At 42.9% G+C, this 18,488-nt stretch overlaps 1 protein-coding gene across 1 annotated transcript in view; it reads right to left on the bottom strand.

Annotated features, from left to right (window-relative positions):
* Window positions 1-18,488, bottom strand: part of CUBN (cubilin) — a 1,794,835-nt gene that overhangs the window by 938,040 nt on the left and 838,307 nt on the right. Inside the window, exon 29 of the mRNA XM_069648353.1 lies at window positions 17,222-17,403. Coding sequence (XP_069504454.1) covers window positions 17,222-17,403 — 182 coding nt within the window. The remainder of the gene's footprint in view (window positions 1-17,221; window positions 17,404-18,488) is intronic.

The following is an 18,488-nucleotide window of genomic DNA, read 5'->3' as shown; positions in this document are numbered from 1 at the left end:
CAAACAGCGTTACACAAAAGTCTGTCCATAATTCTGGATTTTTCTTGAGTGTGAAGTTGGTTAAGCCATCTGGCCCGGGCGCTCTAGAGTCGTGCACGTTTTTAATTACATTAAGTATGTCAAGACGCTCAAACACCAAATACCATTTCTTTAGCGCTGTATATACCCAAACGGTGGAAGATGGATCTTTAGCGTATAGATTAGAGTAGAATTCGTCCCACTTTTCTTCCGAGACTGCGTTGGCTTGTAATGCATGTTGAGGAGCCAAGCTGTTGTTTATCAATCTCCAGTACTCAGCCGATTTTTTACCAGACATTTTCTGTAACATAAGTTCGGAGTCATTTTGCATCAGAATTGCGGCATGTGATTTGTGCCAGTTCCGATATCTTTGTTTAATCATTCGTTTACACTCCTTCCTGGTTATACTGCTTGTATTTTTTATGGCCCTTAGTTCTTGTCGCATGGCTCTTTTTCGTTGCATGACAGCCATATCAAATTTGTGTTTTGCTCGAAACCCCTTGTGATATATGTTATGTTTCTGTTCTTCGTAGTCGCACAGGAGGTCTCGATATTCAAGTGCTTTTGAGCCATATTGGAAATTGTGTGTAATGGCAATAACTTCTGCATCCAACAAATTTAGACGAATCCTATTGGAACCAGCAGTCACCGCAAAGCCCCAACTTTCCTTGGTACACGGAATAGACAGTTCAAATATGAATTGAACCATATCGTGGTCACTATGCTTCATTCTGACAACTTCCATTTTTTTTGTCCGTTTGTGGATGTTTTCAGAAACGAATATATAGTCAAGTACTGAGGCCTGATCAAATCTTCTCCATGTAGGACATGCAGGAATGTCCCCAACAGTATGGCCGTTGAGCATTGATAGACCACGAAGCTCCATTTCTAGGCACCACTAAGCTGCTACTCCTTCATCTTTATGCGCCTTCTTATCTTTTAGCTCAGTTCTATCTCCGTTTTGGGCGCAGACAGTGTTTAGATCCCCACACACAATTAGGTCCAGTGGCAGTTCCTTTTTAAGAGATCATCGATCAATGCTGTAATTTGATCAATAAAAAGTGAGTCATCCTTGGCCAGATGATTCCAATATATGTTAATGATATACAGACAAGGTGCCTTACATCCATTTTGGTGGGTAGTGATAGTGACAACCTGGATAAAAGAAGATGGATTTGAAAGAATTCAAAATCCGAAGGCCGGACGCTTTTTTTATGGCCACAAGCAGGCCAGCCATCAGTCTGCCTTTTGCCTGTTTTATGGCTGGATAACATGCCACATCAAAGCCTTGCAACAACGGAGTTTGCGAGAGCCAAGTTTCTTGTAAGCATAATATGTCCAATCTACAGGCCCACGGTGATTCAAAGAGGTGCAAAAAACCACGGGTATTCCATGAGCCCATGGTGCACCCTTTAGGGTCCTCTGGTTCCTGGCATTACTTCTCCGGTTGATTATTTATGGTTGCAGCCAACCATGTCCAGTCATCATCTCTGTTGCCTGAAGATTCTTGATTCTTTGTGTCAACCCCTGTGCGCAAAGGGTTTGTCATTCCATTAATCGTTATTCTTATCGGATCCTTTATGTGGGATACCTCGGTAGAGATTAAGGCATGATGCAGACCCAACGGCGACTTGCCAGTTTTGGTTTCACCCTGGTTTGTTTCTATTTCTTCAATCAGAGGACAATTTGTGGCAGCAACTATTGACAGGTCTGTCTTCTCTTCGGACGAGCCAAACTGTCTGTCTTTGATTTTCGCTATGTCAAACCCCAGCGATAATAATACGGGGCCGGCATCCAACAGGGCTTCCACTATGAGTTTAGACTGTAGATGAAAAATCACAGCATCATTTTTCTTCTCATCGAAGAATTCAACGATTTTTAGATCCGCGGATTCAATTGCTCTTAGACTTGGAATTAAATGGCACAACCATAACACATTATGTCGATTTAGAATTAGATCATCAGATGTTTCAATTCGTTCCAAGAGGAGTCGGTGTAGCACTTGTGTTGAATGTGCTTGTAACTTCCTTCCCTTGTTGTTGACTTTTGGAGTATGCACGTTTTTGTCACTCTGCCTCACTGTTTGCGTCTTTAGGTCAATTCCTGTATTAAGGCATGAAGTTTGTCTATTTCTATGCGGTATCGGGTGACCATTATTCACAGAGAGAATCTCTCTGTTTTGATCTTGCGCGTTAACAGTATCGAGCAACACCTCCTGGTCAACTTGTGGATTTGACAACCGGCCTTCGATTTGCGACTTGGCAGCAATCAATCTTCGTTTGGCCTCTAGTGTCGTAAATATAGGTTCCAAACGATCCTTCGCATTTTGTAGCGAGGGTAACGGTTGGATTAGTTGGCACTTTCTGGATGGAAAAGTCGAGGAGGTCGCTGTAATTTGATCCTGTGTTACAGCCTGTGTCATTGTGTCACATACTTTTATGTCTGCCTGGACCACCGGCACAATAAGTCCTTCTAGAGCAATTACAGGTTGCATCATAATAGGTGCTTCAGGCAAACTCAAGGGGTGGAGCACGGCAGGCTCCTTCTCTACAAGTTCTTCATCATTATATGTTGAAAGGTTTGTTAGAAGTTCGGTGCCATCGCTGCTGCTACCTATAGATTCTTCTAAAACGTTTGTGCCAGCTGGTACTGCATGTACTCCTTCCTTTATTCCAGCGTTTTCAGCCCCATGTAAGGGTCCGTTAACCGTTCCTTGACTGTTTTAAGATGACGCAGGAATTTTCTTGAGTCAGCATTGCGTTTAGCTTTCCTTTGCGGCTGATTTTTACTTTTTTTAATCAAGCTGCTCCTAGGCTGTGCACTACTTGCAGTGGTCATTTGGGTGTCCAATGGGCCTTTGAAGATGTTATATAGTTCGGGCGTCGCGACAGCCACTCCATTGAGGGGCGTAGCTGGCGTTTGAGTGCTTGTTGCTTCCCTATTGGCTGGTAGTATTGAGGTCGATGGCACTTGTGGATTTAAAAGAGCCAAATTCGAGGCCACTTGGGACTCCTTAATAACATTGGCGAAAGCACTACTGACCTTGTTTAGTTCTTTTAAAGGAACGTTCACAGGTTGGCAGTCAACTGCAAGTGTGCTATTCGCAGGAACCACAGACAGTGATACACCGCCAGGATTCTTCAGTGTTTGTAATGAGAATACCTCATTGCCAACAGGGCTCTGACGGTTCAGTGCGTTTTCCATTTGTAATGGTGAGCTTAAGGTAGCATCTTGTGCTGGGCTGCTAGGGTGCTTTTGAATGTTCCGTGTAACATTGGCACAATCTTGTTCAGTGAAGCGTTCCACATTTGCTGGATTAGCTGTTTTAGGTAACAGGCCGTTTGCTGGACAACGGGTCACGTCCATTTGTTGGTCGTGCTTCTTTTTCTGCTGTTGAAAAATCCCCAGTGCCTCTTTTGCAACTTCAGCCAACAATCTTTTGTCCAAATTTGCATTTTTGGAATGGTCAACGAGGGTTTCTATGGCCCAATCGGTCTTTCGATGGATTTCATGAAGCACTTCTTTACAGTGGAAGTTTTTGTTTTCCATGCTAAGCAACTTATTGTTTATTGTAGCAACCACTGATGAAAGCTCTTTTACATTCTCATTGAGATTTTCATACATTTTGATGAATGGAGCAATTGATAATGTCATGGATGAGATTATAGTTGCTTGTAAGTCTTTGGCATGGTAAGCAGTATCCCTCTCTTCTAACACGTTACTGATAGCTCGTGGATGTACCCTATCACGATTCACAGGTCTTCTAATCTTCGGGTAGGGACGTTCCATTATCAATGAGTCAGTAGAGTCTTCATCTGTTGAAGAAACAGTAGCGGCTAAGAGTTTAGTGGATTCTAGCCGTATTGTGTTAGTTGTTAAGAGCGGTGACAAAAGTTTCAGTGGAATAGTTGACATTTTCAGTTTTTTATTCTGTGAACAACTGACGCTAGGCGATATGCTCCCAATAAGCCTCCTACGTTTCAATAAGGAGCTTGCCTCTCGTGATTGAGTTATAGGCTGTGGTAACGTTGGTGCTTCATCAACACACGGAGCAATATTTTCACACTCCGACATGGACACTCCACAATTCCCTACATTTTTTGAGGCTCTTTCCGCATTAAGGCGTGTGAGGGCGTTTAAAAGTTTGTTAACTACCTCCAAAGAGTTCCTTCTTTCCGATCCAGGTTTCAGGTCATTGAAGGTGGCAGGGCAATCTTGGATAGTTGACTCTTGATTTTGGTCTTGGCTAGCCACCCTTCCCACCCATGGTGGTGTCACACTCTTCATTAACACAACATCTTCCCCACTTGACTCTGAGCCATTCTTACCCATGAATACTTCATCGCTGGCATCATCTGCCGTGTGGTTGGTATTGCCAATGAAGGCTGCTGTATCTACAGCACTGTAGAACCTAGGCCGTGGGGACATCGGATTTCCAGTGGAGTTGGGCGATTGATTAGTAGACAATTTCAAGTGTGAAGTCGCACCATCCATGGATATCTGATGCTTGGCCTTGTCACCAGCAAGTACACTGTGTTCACATGGCAGTTCACATGGCAGTTTGTCAACATCGTTCATCAAGACAACTGAAGTTGTCACCATATTTGCTTCAGCAGGGGATCTCGTCTGCTCCACAAGCCTTACATGGGGCCCTCCGCCTACCACTTCCACAGCAGTAGGCCCCACTGCCCGGGCAGCACAATATCCAAGGTAGAATCCTTCTCCATTTACATACTCAACAAGGGTAGCCCCACCGCTGCCGCTCATGTCATTTATTGAATGCCGATCCTCAGACAACCAAGTTTCCTGTTCCTGTACGTCCACTGATAACTCGGTAGAGGGCAGTATCTGAGGGCAAATCTCCCAATCCATGACTCGAGCAAGGCAATTAGGTGGTTTCAGCATCACACTGTGCAAATTACCACTTATTTGTTCCCTTGTAAGTGAACCTCTCGATAGTATAGGCGGTGGTACTATAGTGTTTTTTTATAGTACGTCAGCTGGGTGGATGACAGTGCTTATTAACTCAGCAGGCCGCTCCATATGTAACCCTGCTGCACTAGCAGCCTTCTGCTGTTCATTTATATACTGCGCCGGCTCCATGGTCGGCATAGATTCTAGTTTGCGCTGGGCACGAGTTTCTCGCATTGTGTGAGCCCGCTTAAAGTTCACTGTAATGCTCTTTGGAAGTGAATGTTAGCCGTTATAAGAATAGTTTCTAGATTGTCAGTAGAGAATTAGACCACATCCACGGCAAGGACACACACACCAGCTCCCGCTTCCACTTACCAGCGTTTATATAGAAGTGTGTGACCGTATTGTCCGAGTCCAAGACGGACATGGAGCGATGCAGCTTCTCACCGCAACCAGCGGGAAACACCGAGTCCAGGCCTTTTCTCCTCTCAAGGTACCAATAGCCACACAAGGAGGATAGAACTTACTGGCATCCGGCAGCCGCACACGCCGAACAGCCTAACAGCACCAGCCCTTCTGCCACCAGGGCTTACGCCGCGAGGGTGGTTGGGCCGTCAATTAGTACCCGGCTGTGGTCACGTGATCAGTCACGTGTACGGGATAAGCCCCGACCTCCTCCAGGAAGCAGGGAGCAGCAAGAGCTCCTGCTCGCAGTGCTGCTGGTCTCAGAAAACAAAGGCTTTTCTTGGCAATACGTTCGCTGCACAAAGCACACATTCAGCGTCCACAAACTATGGGGGGCTCCCAAACTATGCTTGGTCACTCATACATTCATGGGAAACAGTTCTGACTCTCCAAATAAATTATTCACCAGCAAAATATCATTCTTGCGGCTGAACATCCACTACAAAGCAATCTGGCTATTTACTTCATCTTTCTTCCATAACACGCTTTGCTGCAAATCTATATGGGTGTGCGCCCACCCAGCCCCCTTTTCCAGGCCAAGCAGCGTACATTTATGGCTATTACTATATTGTTTTTAAAGTTAAAAGTTTTCCAAAACACTCTTGTTTTTTTGGAGTGCTTCCTATTGAAAGGTGTGGCTTAATGAAATATGTTATGACGTGCAAAATGGTACACATAATCAAATGTGAATCCCCTTGTCTGGTTACGAATATTTGCAGGCAAGTCACACAAAATTAAATTTACACAAACTGCCAAATGTTTGACATAAAACAATAAAAAATAAAAATGTTGGCCTAGAACCTGCAAAAACAATAAAACTGAATTGAATCAGTGGGCCTTAATTCGTTCCGCTCACATTTTTGCAGCTTTTTAGTTTTTGATATAAGGTCATGATGTGATGTCCTGTGCCATGATAAAGCTACCCTACAAGTGCCACCTAGAAGCCACAATTATTGTTTGTTTGTGTGTTTGTTTATTTATTTATAAAGCGCTCCTCACCCATAGGTATCTGGGCGCATTACAAGAATATGCAATTTCTTAGTTACAGCACAAAAGGATGTACAAAATATGATGCAATACAGTATAGTAGAAAAATATACAAGAGTAAAGGATAACATACAATACAATATGGTACAAATATATACAGGGCTATAGTACAGTCCAATAAAATGTAAGGCAGTTGAGTGAGTGTTGACAGAAGGGATACAGTTATATGCTGAGATACAGGTAAGGCGCTGGATACATTTCTTGAGGTGGACGACTAGCAAAGTGGGAGGTCTTTAGAAATTAGCCAGAGTTTAAGGTTTATTGCCCTGGAGTTCTTATCTGAGGGAAATGGGATCAGAGGAGGGATGCTAAACTTGACTGCCCATGTCCATGCTAATACCTATGGCCATTCTCACCCTCTGCCACCTCCTACCCACCCAGAACAAACCTTTAGTATCTCTTTGAGCTAGCACTCGCAATCAGTAACATCAAACTTGGTGCTGTTTCCGCAAGTGTTATTTAAAAGTAGTCTTCTGAGAGTTAATAGCTAGCTTAATAGCAGCTGTAAAGTGAATTAAAATCCACAAACCAGTGTTTCTTCTGCCACTTAATTCATAATCCGTATGTGTGTCCTCCTAACTGTTTGTTGCACTGAAGTCCTGTTACAAACAGATATCGTCAAAGCTAAAAGTATTTTCCTAGGTATTAGGGATTTACCAGTCACTGCAATCTTATTTTCAGGTACTCACATCATTTGCCATGTGTTGTCACTTTAGGGGCAGGCAGTGGCTATTTTATGCCCACACAAAAGCAAATACTCTTGGCAAACACTCTTGAGTAACTTCTATGTCGAACAAGAGGCTGCACTTTGTTTCCCTGTTCGGAGCAGTGCGGCTTGATGCTGGTGAGTTCCTTCCTCCAACTTGTGGAGGTGACACTGTGGCAGAGATCCCTGGCTTCTAGCTCCTTGTTCCGGGGCCCCATGGGGAGTTCTTGGTGCTTTTTGACCGTATCAACGCCGGCCTCAAGAGTAGCGTTATTACAGTCGACGACAGTGCAGGGTCCTGAGTTAAGATCTGTGATATTTTGTAGGGATGGTTTGGAGAGATGCTACTGCTTGGATTGGAGGTGGTCTGGATTGGAAGAAGTAAGGAGTGATCTGTTATTCTGGACCACGGCAGGGTGCAGAGTAATGCGGATGGTGCGCGGGGACAGGGGCACATATGGGGGTGCGTGTTGAGGTTCGGCGCCCACAGTTGACATTTTAATAGGTTTATTAGGAAGGGGGAGCGAATACTCCTGCCTCGGTATCTGTTTACCTGTTGGAGCCGAGAGCCTGCTCATTGTGACCCAGTGCCTACACCATAATGTACAATCCTCAGAGTAAAGGTTCTTTGGAAGAACTGCAAAACAACACCCTCCTCCTCCATGATTTATTCGAAAAAATCAACAAATCCCTGCACTTGGACATTTCTGCCTCAGCTAAAATGGCAGCTTGTTGCAGGAAAAATATTGTTGATTACTTTTGGCATAATGTCCAGGATTCCCGCACCTCCTCCTCAAATGCCAAGCCTCCAGCATTTTTGCCAGAGATTGTGGAAACAATAGATACTATCATTGATGGAACAAACATAAGACAGAACTTGGCTGCTGTTGTGGAGCTGTTCCAAGCTTCTTTCAATGACTTGGGTGGTGAGGTGGGAAACCCTCCAAAATCAGGTCACTCCGATCATTCTGATTTTTCACCTTCAAATAAACCTGACATTTTTAAAAGAACGGTTAAGGAAATCACTTCTGGATAACTACTCGCTCCCTTCGCTTACTGATCGGATACATACTCTTATGGAGGAGGCATAACAACCTTGGGCCTAACTTTCATCTCGGCCCTCAGTCTGGTTCTGACGTCCTTGATAAACTTGTATGATACCATTAGAAATGTAATGAAGCAACATACACTACGTGTGTCTACGATACAGGCCAGTTTGGACTTGTTATGTTTGGTCAAGAATTGTAGCTTTCTTCTAACACCATTAATCCCTCACAAGATATTGCTGATGGCACTCTGCCCATTCAGGTTACTACTTCAAATGTTTTGGATCCAAGTGACGTTGTTCAGCCTATTGGCTCAGACTCAGTGGTACTTGTTAAAGACTTGCAAACAACTTCATCCATTGAGCAAATACCAGCGCCAAAAAGTAAAGGTACAACAACAGGCAAGAAAACTCGAAAAGACAATTTAAATAGAAAATCGTCTCAACATTTTTAAGATCTTTGACTATTGAAGAAGCTTGAGCGCAAACGTTGACTCATGATGCTATAATTCTAAGTAAACCCCAAAAGGGTAAGAAGAAAAATAAAAAGAAACAGCAGGGGCTGTCTACGGATTCAAATCCCCTTACTCCATTGGATGCATCGGCGTCTGATGTGGTTCTATCTGTTACAGAGGAGAAAGGTACTTCTCCTTTCACTTCCCATGTTAATTCTTCCCTACCATCCTTGAGAAATTGCCCCAACTGTTGAGCCCTCTTTGGAGCCTTCTATTGATCAAGGTAAGTCTCTCACAAATAGAGGAAATCCATCTTATCGAGGGTTTAATCAAAGAGGGGTTTGTATCGCTTAATGAGCAATGCTCCCTTCGAGTGAACTTCAATGAGGAGCTACCTGGGACTTAGACCCAGAAAAAGCGATCTTCGACTGGGTCTAGCTCGTTTAATAAACCTGTCAGATCTTCTGTGCTGAAAATAATCTGAAAACGTATTAACCGATAGGAATAGAACACTACTTAATCAATCAAACATTTTGGTATTATTTTATGATATCCCAAAGTTGAGATTAATGACCTCACAGGACATAAGTTTAGTCGAATTTCTGGAAGAGAATCGTTTTGACTTACTGTCCAAGTACCCTCAAGAGTAATCATATACATGTTACTCTCCGAAGTGGAGAGGTTCAGTTCAATGGGGTATGATATATCGCCTTTCCTAGAGACCATGCAAAGTCTGCCACTCCTAGATAGGTCTCACCAGCCGGGGGAGAATACATTTGTGTCTCCTTTGGATGTAGAGGTCCTACGAAATAGGAATCTTCCAGCTAGGGGGCTGACCTCCATTGGGAATCTGACCAATGCAAGAAATATGTGTTTGGGATCTTGGGGTGAATGGCTCTTGTTTCCTGCGTCTTTAATTGAATCCGCCAAACATCATAACTTGACAACCCTCATCTTTAACACTGGGTGTTCCCTGAAAGTCCTACCATGGAACCCTAGAGGATATGACCATCTTTGTACAAATTGGGAGCTCTCTAAATTGCTTGGGCACCAACACATTATTTTACTTCAAGAAACTTGACTACTTACCCAAATCCATCTGTATGGCTTCCAAGTATTCACTCAAAAAGCCTTGACGGCCTCTAAGAGCCGACCCTCTGGAAAGTTTCTCATTGCTTTAAGAAACTCTATAAGAGCAGTAGTTGGGAGAATATAGGACTCATTTCAGAACCTTTTTGCTATTGAAGATAAACTCTTATTAAGCTTGAAGCACTGCCGGGTCCTTATACTAAATATCTATTGGAACTCTAGAAAATGTGATATCCATTCCTTTTTATCGAACATTAACGTAAGCTTAGAGGATTGGACTTTAGATCCAAAACATGGTCTGCTTTTATTAACGGGTGACTTCAATGCTGTTTGTTGTGATGTGGGAGTGGACGAGGAGAGCGATAATATTGCTGTGTTGTGGGAAGGATATCATAATGGTTCGATATGGTCTATTTTTCACCATTGGTGGGTTCTTATCAAATGAAACAAGAATATGTCAGGTGATTTAGTTGGGGCGTCCACCTGGCACTGTGGTATTTTCTCAACCTGCATATACTATATGTATGTATCCTAAGACCTCTTTATGAGTTGTACCTGCTTTTCTTTTGTGGACACTAATTTAAGTGACCATAATAAGCTGGGGGCTGGGTTGCGACTGGAAAGGAAAAAAGCTGACTCAATGGGACTAAAGGACCTTCCGGTTAATTCCTCTGGTAACTGTATCTCACAGAATCCTAGTAATCTAATTAAATTTAATGACCAGGTGAATCAGTCTGTAGGTAGTCTAAATTCCTATGAGAAAAATAAGATGTTCTCTCCATGTTTACTGAATGTTTTGCTAATAGAGAATCTATCTGTACAATCCATCTGTGCATTTTCATAGTTTTGATAAAAAAGTTCTTATTAGGAAAAGAGAGCTTTGGAGGAAACAGAGCTACTAGATGCAGTGATGCTAATAAAATAACTACATTGAAAATGTCAAAAGCCTCTGAGCAGAAATATGCAAAATGGATGTTGCAACATAAGCATCCCATGCTGCAGAGAGATTCCGAACAAATGTTGGAAGTAATCTCGTCCAATCTAGATCGTAATTTTTGCTGGATCATTAATAATATGCAACAATTACAGATAGAACTTCAATCTAATGCACTGAATGAAGAGATATGGGCTCAACATTTTGCACGGCTCTACTCAGGAGGCATAATGCAAGAGATTGGATAAGTCCCTCCCATTTCTTATGTTGTGGCCCTGAATTCTGATGCCGATGACATCCTTTATATTATAAAGAGAATAAATAATTCCAGGGCAATGGGTCTGAACGGTCTTTCAAACTCTACGCTATAAAATGAACCACCTCTAGGCGACTCTATTTTATTCAATCTCTTTAGGAATGTCATTTTATTGGGTAGAACTCCTGAATCATGGGAATCTTCTTCTGTGATTCCTATTTACAAACGAGGAGACCCATTAGACCCTGCACATTATCGGCCTATTACATTATTGGACTCTGATTGTACAATCTTTTCAGCCTTCATTTTGAAAGAGTTAGAAGGCTGGGCTATTAAGACTGATCATCTCCTTAGATACCAATCAGGGTTCCAGAAAAGGGTTGGCGCGTCTATGAATATCACAATAGTAAACATCTTACAGGCTGTGTCCAACAGGCCTAATGCTCAGAATCTTATTTGAGAATATATCAACTTCTCCCAGGTTTTTGACCTCATTAAAAGGGAAATGCTATGGTGAAAGTTATAACTCTGGAGTCTACCTCAGAATTTATTAAACATGTTGATCTACCTTCACTCAGATACCTATCCTCAAGTCAGACTTGATCTTGAGGGAAACTTGGCAGCCACATTTTCGACTGAAGGGGAGATTGAGATAGTGGTGTGCGCTCGCCCCTTGTCTTTTTAACATTACATATCCTATCTAGGTGTTGCTTTGGAGGAGTGTTCTTTGGGCTCTCCTCGTCGTGGCGACTCTAGGATAAAAAGGCTGGCGTAGGCTGATGACATCCTTATCTTCTATCATATGCAGACTGGTCTACAGAAGTTGTTGTCAGAACTTCATAAATATATTCGATTACGGATGATAACAAATCAATAAGAGGGAATCCAAGATCATGTATTTCTTGACTACTAAGGCTCGCATAGGATTTACCTGGTTTATAGAAAAAGTGTCCCTTGACTATTTTGCAGTTATTTATCTATTTACCATGTACAGGCATGATTGCTTCGCTTAGTAAAAAGGGGTGCCACATTTCCTTTACATGACATTATTCAGATAAAACAAAAAATGTTAACACAGCTCTCCAGAGGGTTGTGACCGGCAAGAAGCTAGCTCCAGAAATGACAAAAAACTGCCACAAATTGCAGTGAGGATCCATGATGATGTTTGGTGAGACCATTCCGGGTTTACCTGTTTGGAGTTTGCAGAGCATAGCAAAGTGGAAATTCTTGTTTGAAAGGTAGCCAGGTTCTCTTTACATTTCGAGAATCCCTTTCCTGCTGTGTTTTAGATGAAATCATTATTTTGTGCATATGTAATGCCTCTGTGCTTGCTGGAACTATTCAAGCGCAATATTTCTTTTTAAGACTCTCAGGTCCACCACTGGTCCTTTGTGCTATCTGGAGATGTACATCTGTGGGTTCAAGCGGAAAGTTTCAAAAACTGACTAATAGTGCTGCAACAACACTCCAAGTGTGCTGCGGAAATCAGGGTTTATTAACCAAAAAATATAAATTGGAAATCGCGGTCAGTGGTACGGTAGGAACCCAAAAGCCCTCAGTTCAAGCGCATATGGTATGTCTGCCTATTTAGCACTTAACCCTTCCTAAGTCGACGACAGGAAACCAATTGATTTGCAAAATACTGCTATCAGGGCATACAAAGTGCATCACTATTGTGACAGGCTGGACGACTTTTTGGACTGGATACTTCCCACAGCTGGTGCACTATGGACTCGGGGTGAAATGGAAAAGGACTCGTAGTCACCCACCCCCATGGTCCTTGCCACTTGCCAGAGCTCTGTTGTGGAGGGCCTCCCCAACCTTCCCTAACTAGGATCCAATGCGGGGGACCCACTACAACCCTTCTCCTAATCAAGGACCCTAACAATTTCTCCTGTCCCCCAAGACCACCAGCCCTTTTCAGAGATGCCAGTCATCGAAAACCCACATTTTCAATAAGCCTACTCTCAAACAGAAACCAAACCCAGACTGGATCCAGGAAACAGAGTTATGTGTCTGGGAGGGCGTAGACCTTGCAGAAGACCCAAGAAGGCACCGTAATACCGTGAGGATTCGGAAAAGCATGTCCCAGAGTCAAGCCGTCAGGCAAACCAACCTGAGATGGACAAATCATCCCCCACAATGTCCTCCTCTACCAACCGAAAAACCTGGAATGGTTTGGGGAAATTATTTTATCGCTTTAAGGACAGGAAGACCATGGAGGAAAACAAAATACCCTCAAGCCCCCCCACATTTGCTTGCCTGACCAACAGCAATGCAGTAGAATATCCAAAGCACCAGCAGCCTCTCCATGCACACATAAGAGTTTCAGAATGGCCGCCAGAGCTCTTACAGATTTAGGCTGCCGCACTCTGCCTCCGTCTGACAATCAGGAAATGAGAACTCCTAGCCAAGCCCAAACCTCACACACTTTGGGCTCTCACAGCTACAGCCCGTCTGCCTTAGCCCCATCTGATTAGATGGGTGCATTGTTATCTAAGCAAGGCAGCCCAATCCAGTGTTGTGGGCAACAAGTGCAGGAGGCTCTTGTTTGGAAAAGGGTGGAGACTGCTGGAGATGCTGGAGAGTCTTGGGAGAAGACTGGAACGTTCTGAAGAGCGAAGGTGGCAGCATGAGGGAGGAGGTGGCATATATAAGATAGAAGAAAGTGGTGAGCGTTAAAGAGATTAGGAGAAGGAGATGACATCAAGATCAGAGTGGAAGGAATCAGTAAGATCAAAGGGAAAGAAGAGGTGGCAATAACAAGCTAAGGTGGTATTAAGGATACGGCAAAGGACCATGAGCAAGCAGGCAATAGTGAGGATAGCAGTTCTTCAGAGAAGAAGAGATGGAGTGAGAAAGAGGAGATTGAGGAGAGAGGGCCATATGTCGATGAGTGGTAGAGGAAGAACAAAAGAGAATGAAAGAAAAGCGATTGGATCTTTGTCAAGCTATTGATTTGGGAGGAAGCGTGCAGGAAGAAAATCAGTCTGGCAAAGGCATGATGATCCAGGGGACAGGTTAAACCCTAAGCAGGACTAGAAGGTTGGAGAAAATTCCATTGGGAGGTCAGGGAGTGTAGTGATAGCTTAGAGAGGTGGTGGGAAGGACAGAATTACACTGAAAGGCTAATGTTATGTTATGTTATTGAATTCTTATAAGGCGCAACACGCCCGAGTCCTCAGTGTGCTGCAAAAAAGAGTGCCAGTACCAGGGGTCAGGACCAGGACAGAAAACCAAAAGCAATTCCAATTTAATCATTCGAATTAAAAAAGAATGTCTTACCAGCCTTTTTGAAGCCTGCAAGCGGATGCAGACAGGTATGGTGTTCCAAAGGAGTGGGGCCTGAACGGAAAAACACTTGCCACCAACATTTCTCATTTTATGCCGGGGGACAGAAAGTTGAAATTGCTCTCTTGCCCTCAGAGTGCTAGTAGTAGTGATCTTTCTTAATCTATTAGCTAGCTGGGTGATTGGATGGTAAGTCATTTGTATGACAAAATCAAGACTTTATGAGAAATGAGATGGGAAATAGGCATTCAGTGCAATTCTCATCTTGACTGATTGGCATGGTTGTGCGGTCCCAGATTGCAAATTGTTATGACCCCCTTGTTTTGTGCTACTTGAAGGCTATGACGCTTTTTCTTTGAAGTGCCTGTCAATAGGCCATCATAATAATCCAGGCGTGAATTAACAAGTGCTGCAGCCAATGAGGCAAGATGTTCTAGAGACCAATAAGGTTTGATCTGTCTCAGAAGTTTGTTAATGTATGAACATGAAGATTTTATTTGTGAAACATGTTGATTCATGCTCAGGCCGGAGTCTAGTGTGACACCGCGAGTTTTAACGTGGGGGCTGGCCGCAATAGGGCAGTTAGAATAAGAAAATGGGAATACCGTGCTTCAAGTGTCGAAATTCTTTGAGGCAATCCTACAGTCATAAATTCTGTCTTATCGTTATTCAGCGCCAGTCAGTTAAGAGTCATCCAGTGCTGGATCATTTCATGAATGGGGAACAATCCTTCAACCTTTCTCCTGGGTGACGCCCGCAGCATTGCTGAGGATGCAAAAAAGAGTTGCAGGGACTACTGTAGTCATGGGATATGGGACCCTGTAAATTCTGCACCTAGGCTTATCTGAGCAGAAGTCTGGGTTTTGGACCGTGTGACTCCTCAAGATTTGTGAAAACTGGGATTTAATTCTCTTTGGTTTTGTGCTACTTGAAGGCTATTCTCTTTGGAACTTTAGAACTGGGCTCTAGAACTGGGCTCTACATCAGGAAATGAGACAGCAAAGGCCTGAGCATTCCTCTGGAGAGTGGCGAGCTGGTAGTAGTCAGAAGGAGAGGGAGGAAGACTGGATGAAGGCCATCCTTGGTTGTTGTTTTTGTTTTCATTTTGTGGAGTGTCCTTTTTCATATTTAAGTTGGACCACCGCTGTACCCTTCCCTAATAAAGAAATTGAACTCGACAAGTCACGTCTTGGCTTACTTCTTAGTCTCAAATGTCTAGCCTGTAACGCTATCTTGGAATCAAATGAGCATTAAGTTTCCTCTCTTAATATCATGTGAAATTGCAAATGAATATAGCATTCCCATTTTTGGAGGAAAACAGAGCGATGAAGAGCGATGAAGCTCAGGGGCAACGTGCTCGCTTTGGAAGCAAGATGACACGGAGCAACACAGGTTCAATCCCCAGGTCCGTGCTTAGAAACCTCTGGGCATTAAGAGCGTTATAAATAACATATCATATCATATCACAGAATGTACAAAGTAGAGTATACACACATTACCATAACATTGCTTTCCATTTTCACTTTTCCTAAAATCACTCAGGCAATCTGAAAACTCACATGATATCCACGCAGTGTACTTTCCAGTTGATAGTGAAATGCCTAATCCAATGAAATGTCTTTAAACTTTTGCATGCCAATATGCAGGTACGTTAAAAAGGAATAGACTGCGAGGAAATTGCAACAGCAACACTAAAAATGTGGCTTTTTCCATGCACAACTGCACTGCAAAATGCAACTCTCAATTAGGTGCACATTCAACCCTACACATACAAGGATGCATGCATACCCACAGTTTTTAATGCCTAACTGATACCACATGAGATGCAGACTCCCACGCCACACGCTGACCCAGATGGCCCATCTCAACTATGATTGCTCAACATTTCACTGGCCCATTCCTGCTGTCACTCAGTGGTCATTGTTGTTACACAGTTTACGTGGCGATCAAGAGAGGTGGTCAGGCCAGACCTCCGACATGTCGCCAGGTTCCTTATGGACACATGTATTATATCAACAGACACCACAAATGAAATTGCTCTTGGCGTGGGATGTGCCCATGCCATGCCCTGGCCATGATATAATTGCACTGTGCCTGACTATGTGCATGCAGTAGGCAGCAGGGCTGCACAGACACTAGTTGAAACTGAAAGATGTACCTTTTGTTTGAATTTGAGTCACAACGTAAATATCCTGTTCACCTCCAGCACCATACAAGCCCACCTTAGAATGTAAAACTTACATTCATGCCAACATGCCCTGTCATACTCTTAAGAGGGTTGTCCAACAACAAACAGGACTCCTGATTCGCCCATGATTAATCCAGGACTACAAGAATAAAAAGTAAAATGACCAGTTGCCAAGTCTTCATGCGGCTAACGTTCACAGAATACAGTTGGGTGTTGGTGGGGTGTTGAGGACTACTGAATTGTACGCTAAGCATTTAGCCCTGCATCCCTCTGAAGATCTTTTGTAGCTTAGACAAAAGATGATTCTCATGAAAGAGCATTAGATGTCCATGAGGGATTGAACTTTTAAAGGGAATCATATGAAATCATTAGTGATGAGGATCAAACCTAATGTTCCTGTGCCTGCTTGCCACTGGACCACCACTGATCTGGTCATGGTGTGTGGCTGACCACAAAACTCCCACACATTGTGGGCAGAGCCATCAAGTGCAGGCAAGATTACCACTGGGAATGACTTAGCGACACCTAGTGGTGTAACATAAACAATGCCTCACAACGCTTTATCGACCACACAAGAGGGATACTTCGGAGACAAAAGGGTAGCTGTTTTGGGCAATAAAAACGAGAGAGATGTCCAAATGTTACTTTCCAATATTATAAGTGGAATTTGAATGTGTGTCTTTCAATCATTTTCTAAAATGTACTGATGTGAAGTCACGTAGACATTGTTTTGTATTTTTTATTTGAACTTTATAGGGTTTGTATAACCCAAAATTTAAATAAATAATTCAAAATAAAAGGTAGAATTCCTACCTCCAGGACATCATATTCACAGCCCGGGTGATACTCTACGTTGAAGTCGAGGATGGCGATCTGGATGCTGCTGCCAGGTGCAGTTTGTATGTACCAGAGGCACTCTTTGTTCGCAGGATAGTTGCGTGGATAGCCCGGGCTGGTAAAGGATCCGGTGCTACCAGAGAGATCTCCACCACAGCCTGTTGAAATCAAGATCACATTGTTAGGTGTCAATGACTATAGAGACAAACATCTACTTTCACCGAAGAGCATCAGAGCCAGATTACAGAAATGCTGCACTGGTGCAAGTACAAAATTGCATGGATTAGCACTAGGGCAAAGTTTGCCCTATTTTGATAAACTCTGGAACATATTATAACACCATTGCACATTGAACAGTTCAGGTTGGCCTGGTCAAAGCACCAGGGCAATAATTGCCCTAATGAAAAAAAGATACATTTTCGATGCATTTTTGCACCATTGCAAAGTTTGTCCTAGTGCTAATTCCATTCCTGCGGGCTTCCGCGCATTATCAACAAATAAACGAACATAAACAAACAAACATTCTGTATTAGCACTAGGCCATACTTTGCCCTGTTGCAAAAATACAGTTAAAATATAACTTTGTTGCACTAAAATATATCTTGTTTGCACTTAGGTAATTTTTGCTGGGTAAATTTGCCTTAGTGCTAGTACTGTGCAACTTCGCACTTTCACTGGTGCAGTGTTTTTGTAATCTGACCCCAGATCTTAATTGTAGCGCTCATTGAACAAGATATTGTTCTGGGGATACATGAAAGGCAGCATCCATCACTATCAGATAATCGATAGAATGTGGAAGGTAGGGTATGGGGCAGGAGCGGGTTATGTTTTCTAACAAAATACGATCCATGTAAATCTGTCTAGGGCTGGTCATAAATAATCATTTAAGATCCAAATTGACAGCAGCAAACAGAGAAACTGAGAGAGAATTAAAGATCATGATGTCTGCTGTGAAACTAAGTGAAATGACCTTGGAAACCATGTTTTATACAAGCTCACCTGTTACTTTGATAAAACATGTCCAACGCATTTTGGGAAACTAAGACTAAACAAAGCGCAAGCATTACTTTGATGACAAATTATAATGCGTGTGGGGAAACGAAGTCTAAACCAAGTTCAAGTGTTATTGTAACAACAAAGTCCAATACAAACTGGTAAAAAACATCTAAAGCCGGCTCAAATGTTATTGTGAAAACCAAGTCTAATATAGGTTTGTAAATGAAGTACAAACCAAGGTCAGAAG

The sequence above is a fragment of the Ambystoma mexicanum genome, chromosome 2q (genome assembly GCF_040938575.1).
Source record: "Ambystoma mexicanum isolate Mex_15411 chromosome 2q, UKY_AmexF1_1, whole genome shotgun sequence".
Taxonomy (NCBI): domain Eukaryota; kingdom Metazoa; phylum Chordata; class Amphibia; order Caudata; family Ambystomatidae; genus Ambystoma; species Ambystoma mexicanum.
Note: the sequence above shows the minus strand (reverse complement) of the source record. Positions and strands in the feature narration are given on the sequence as shown.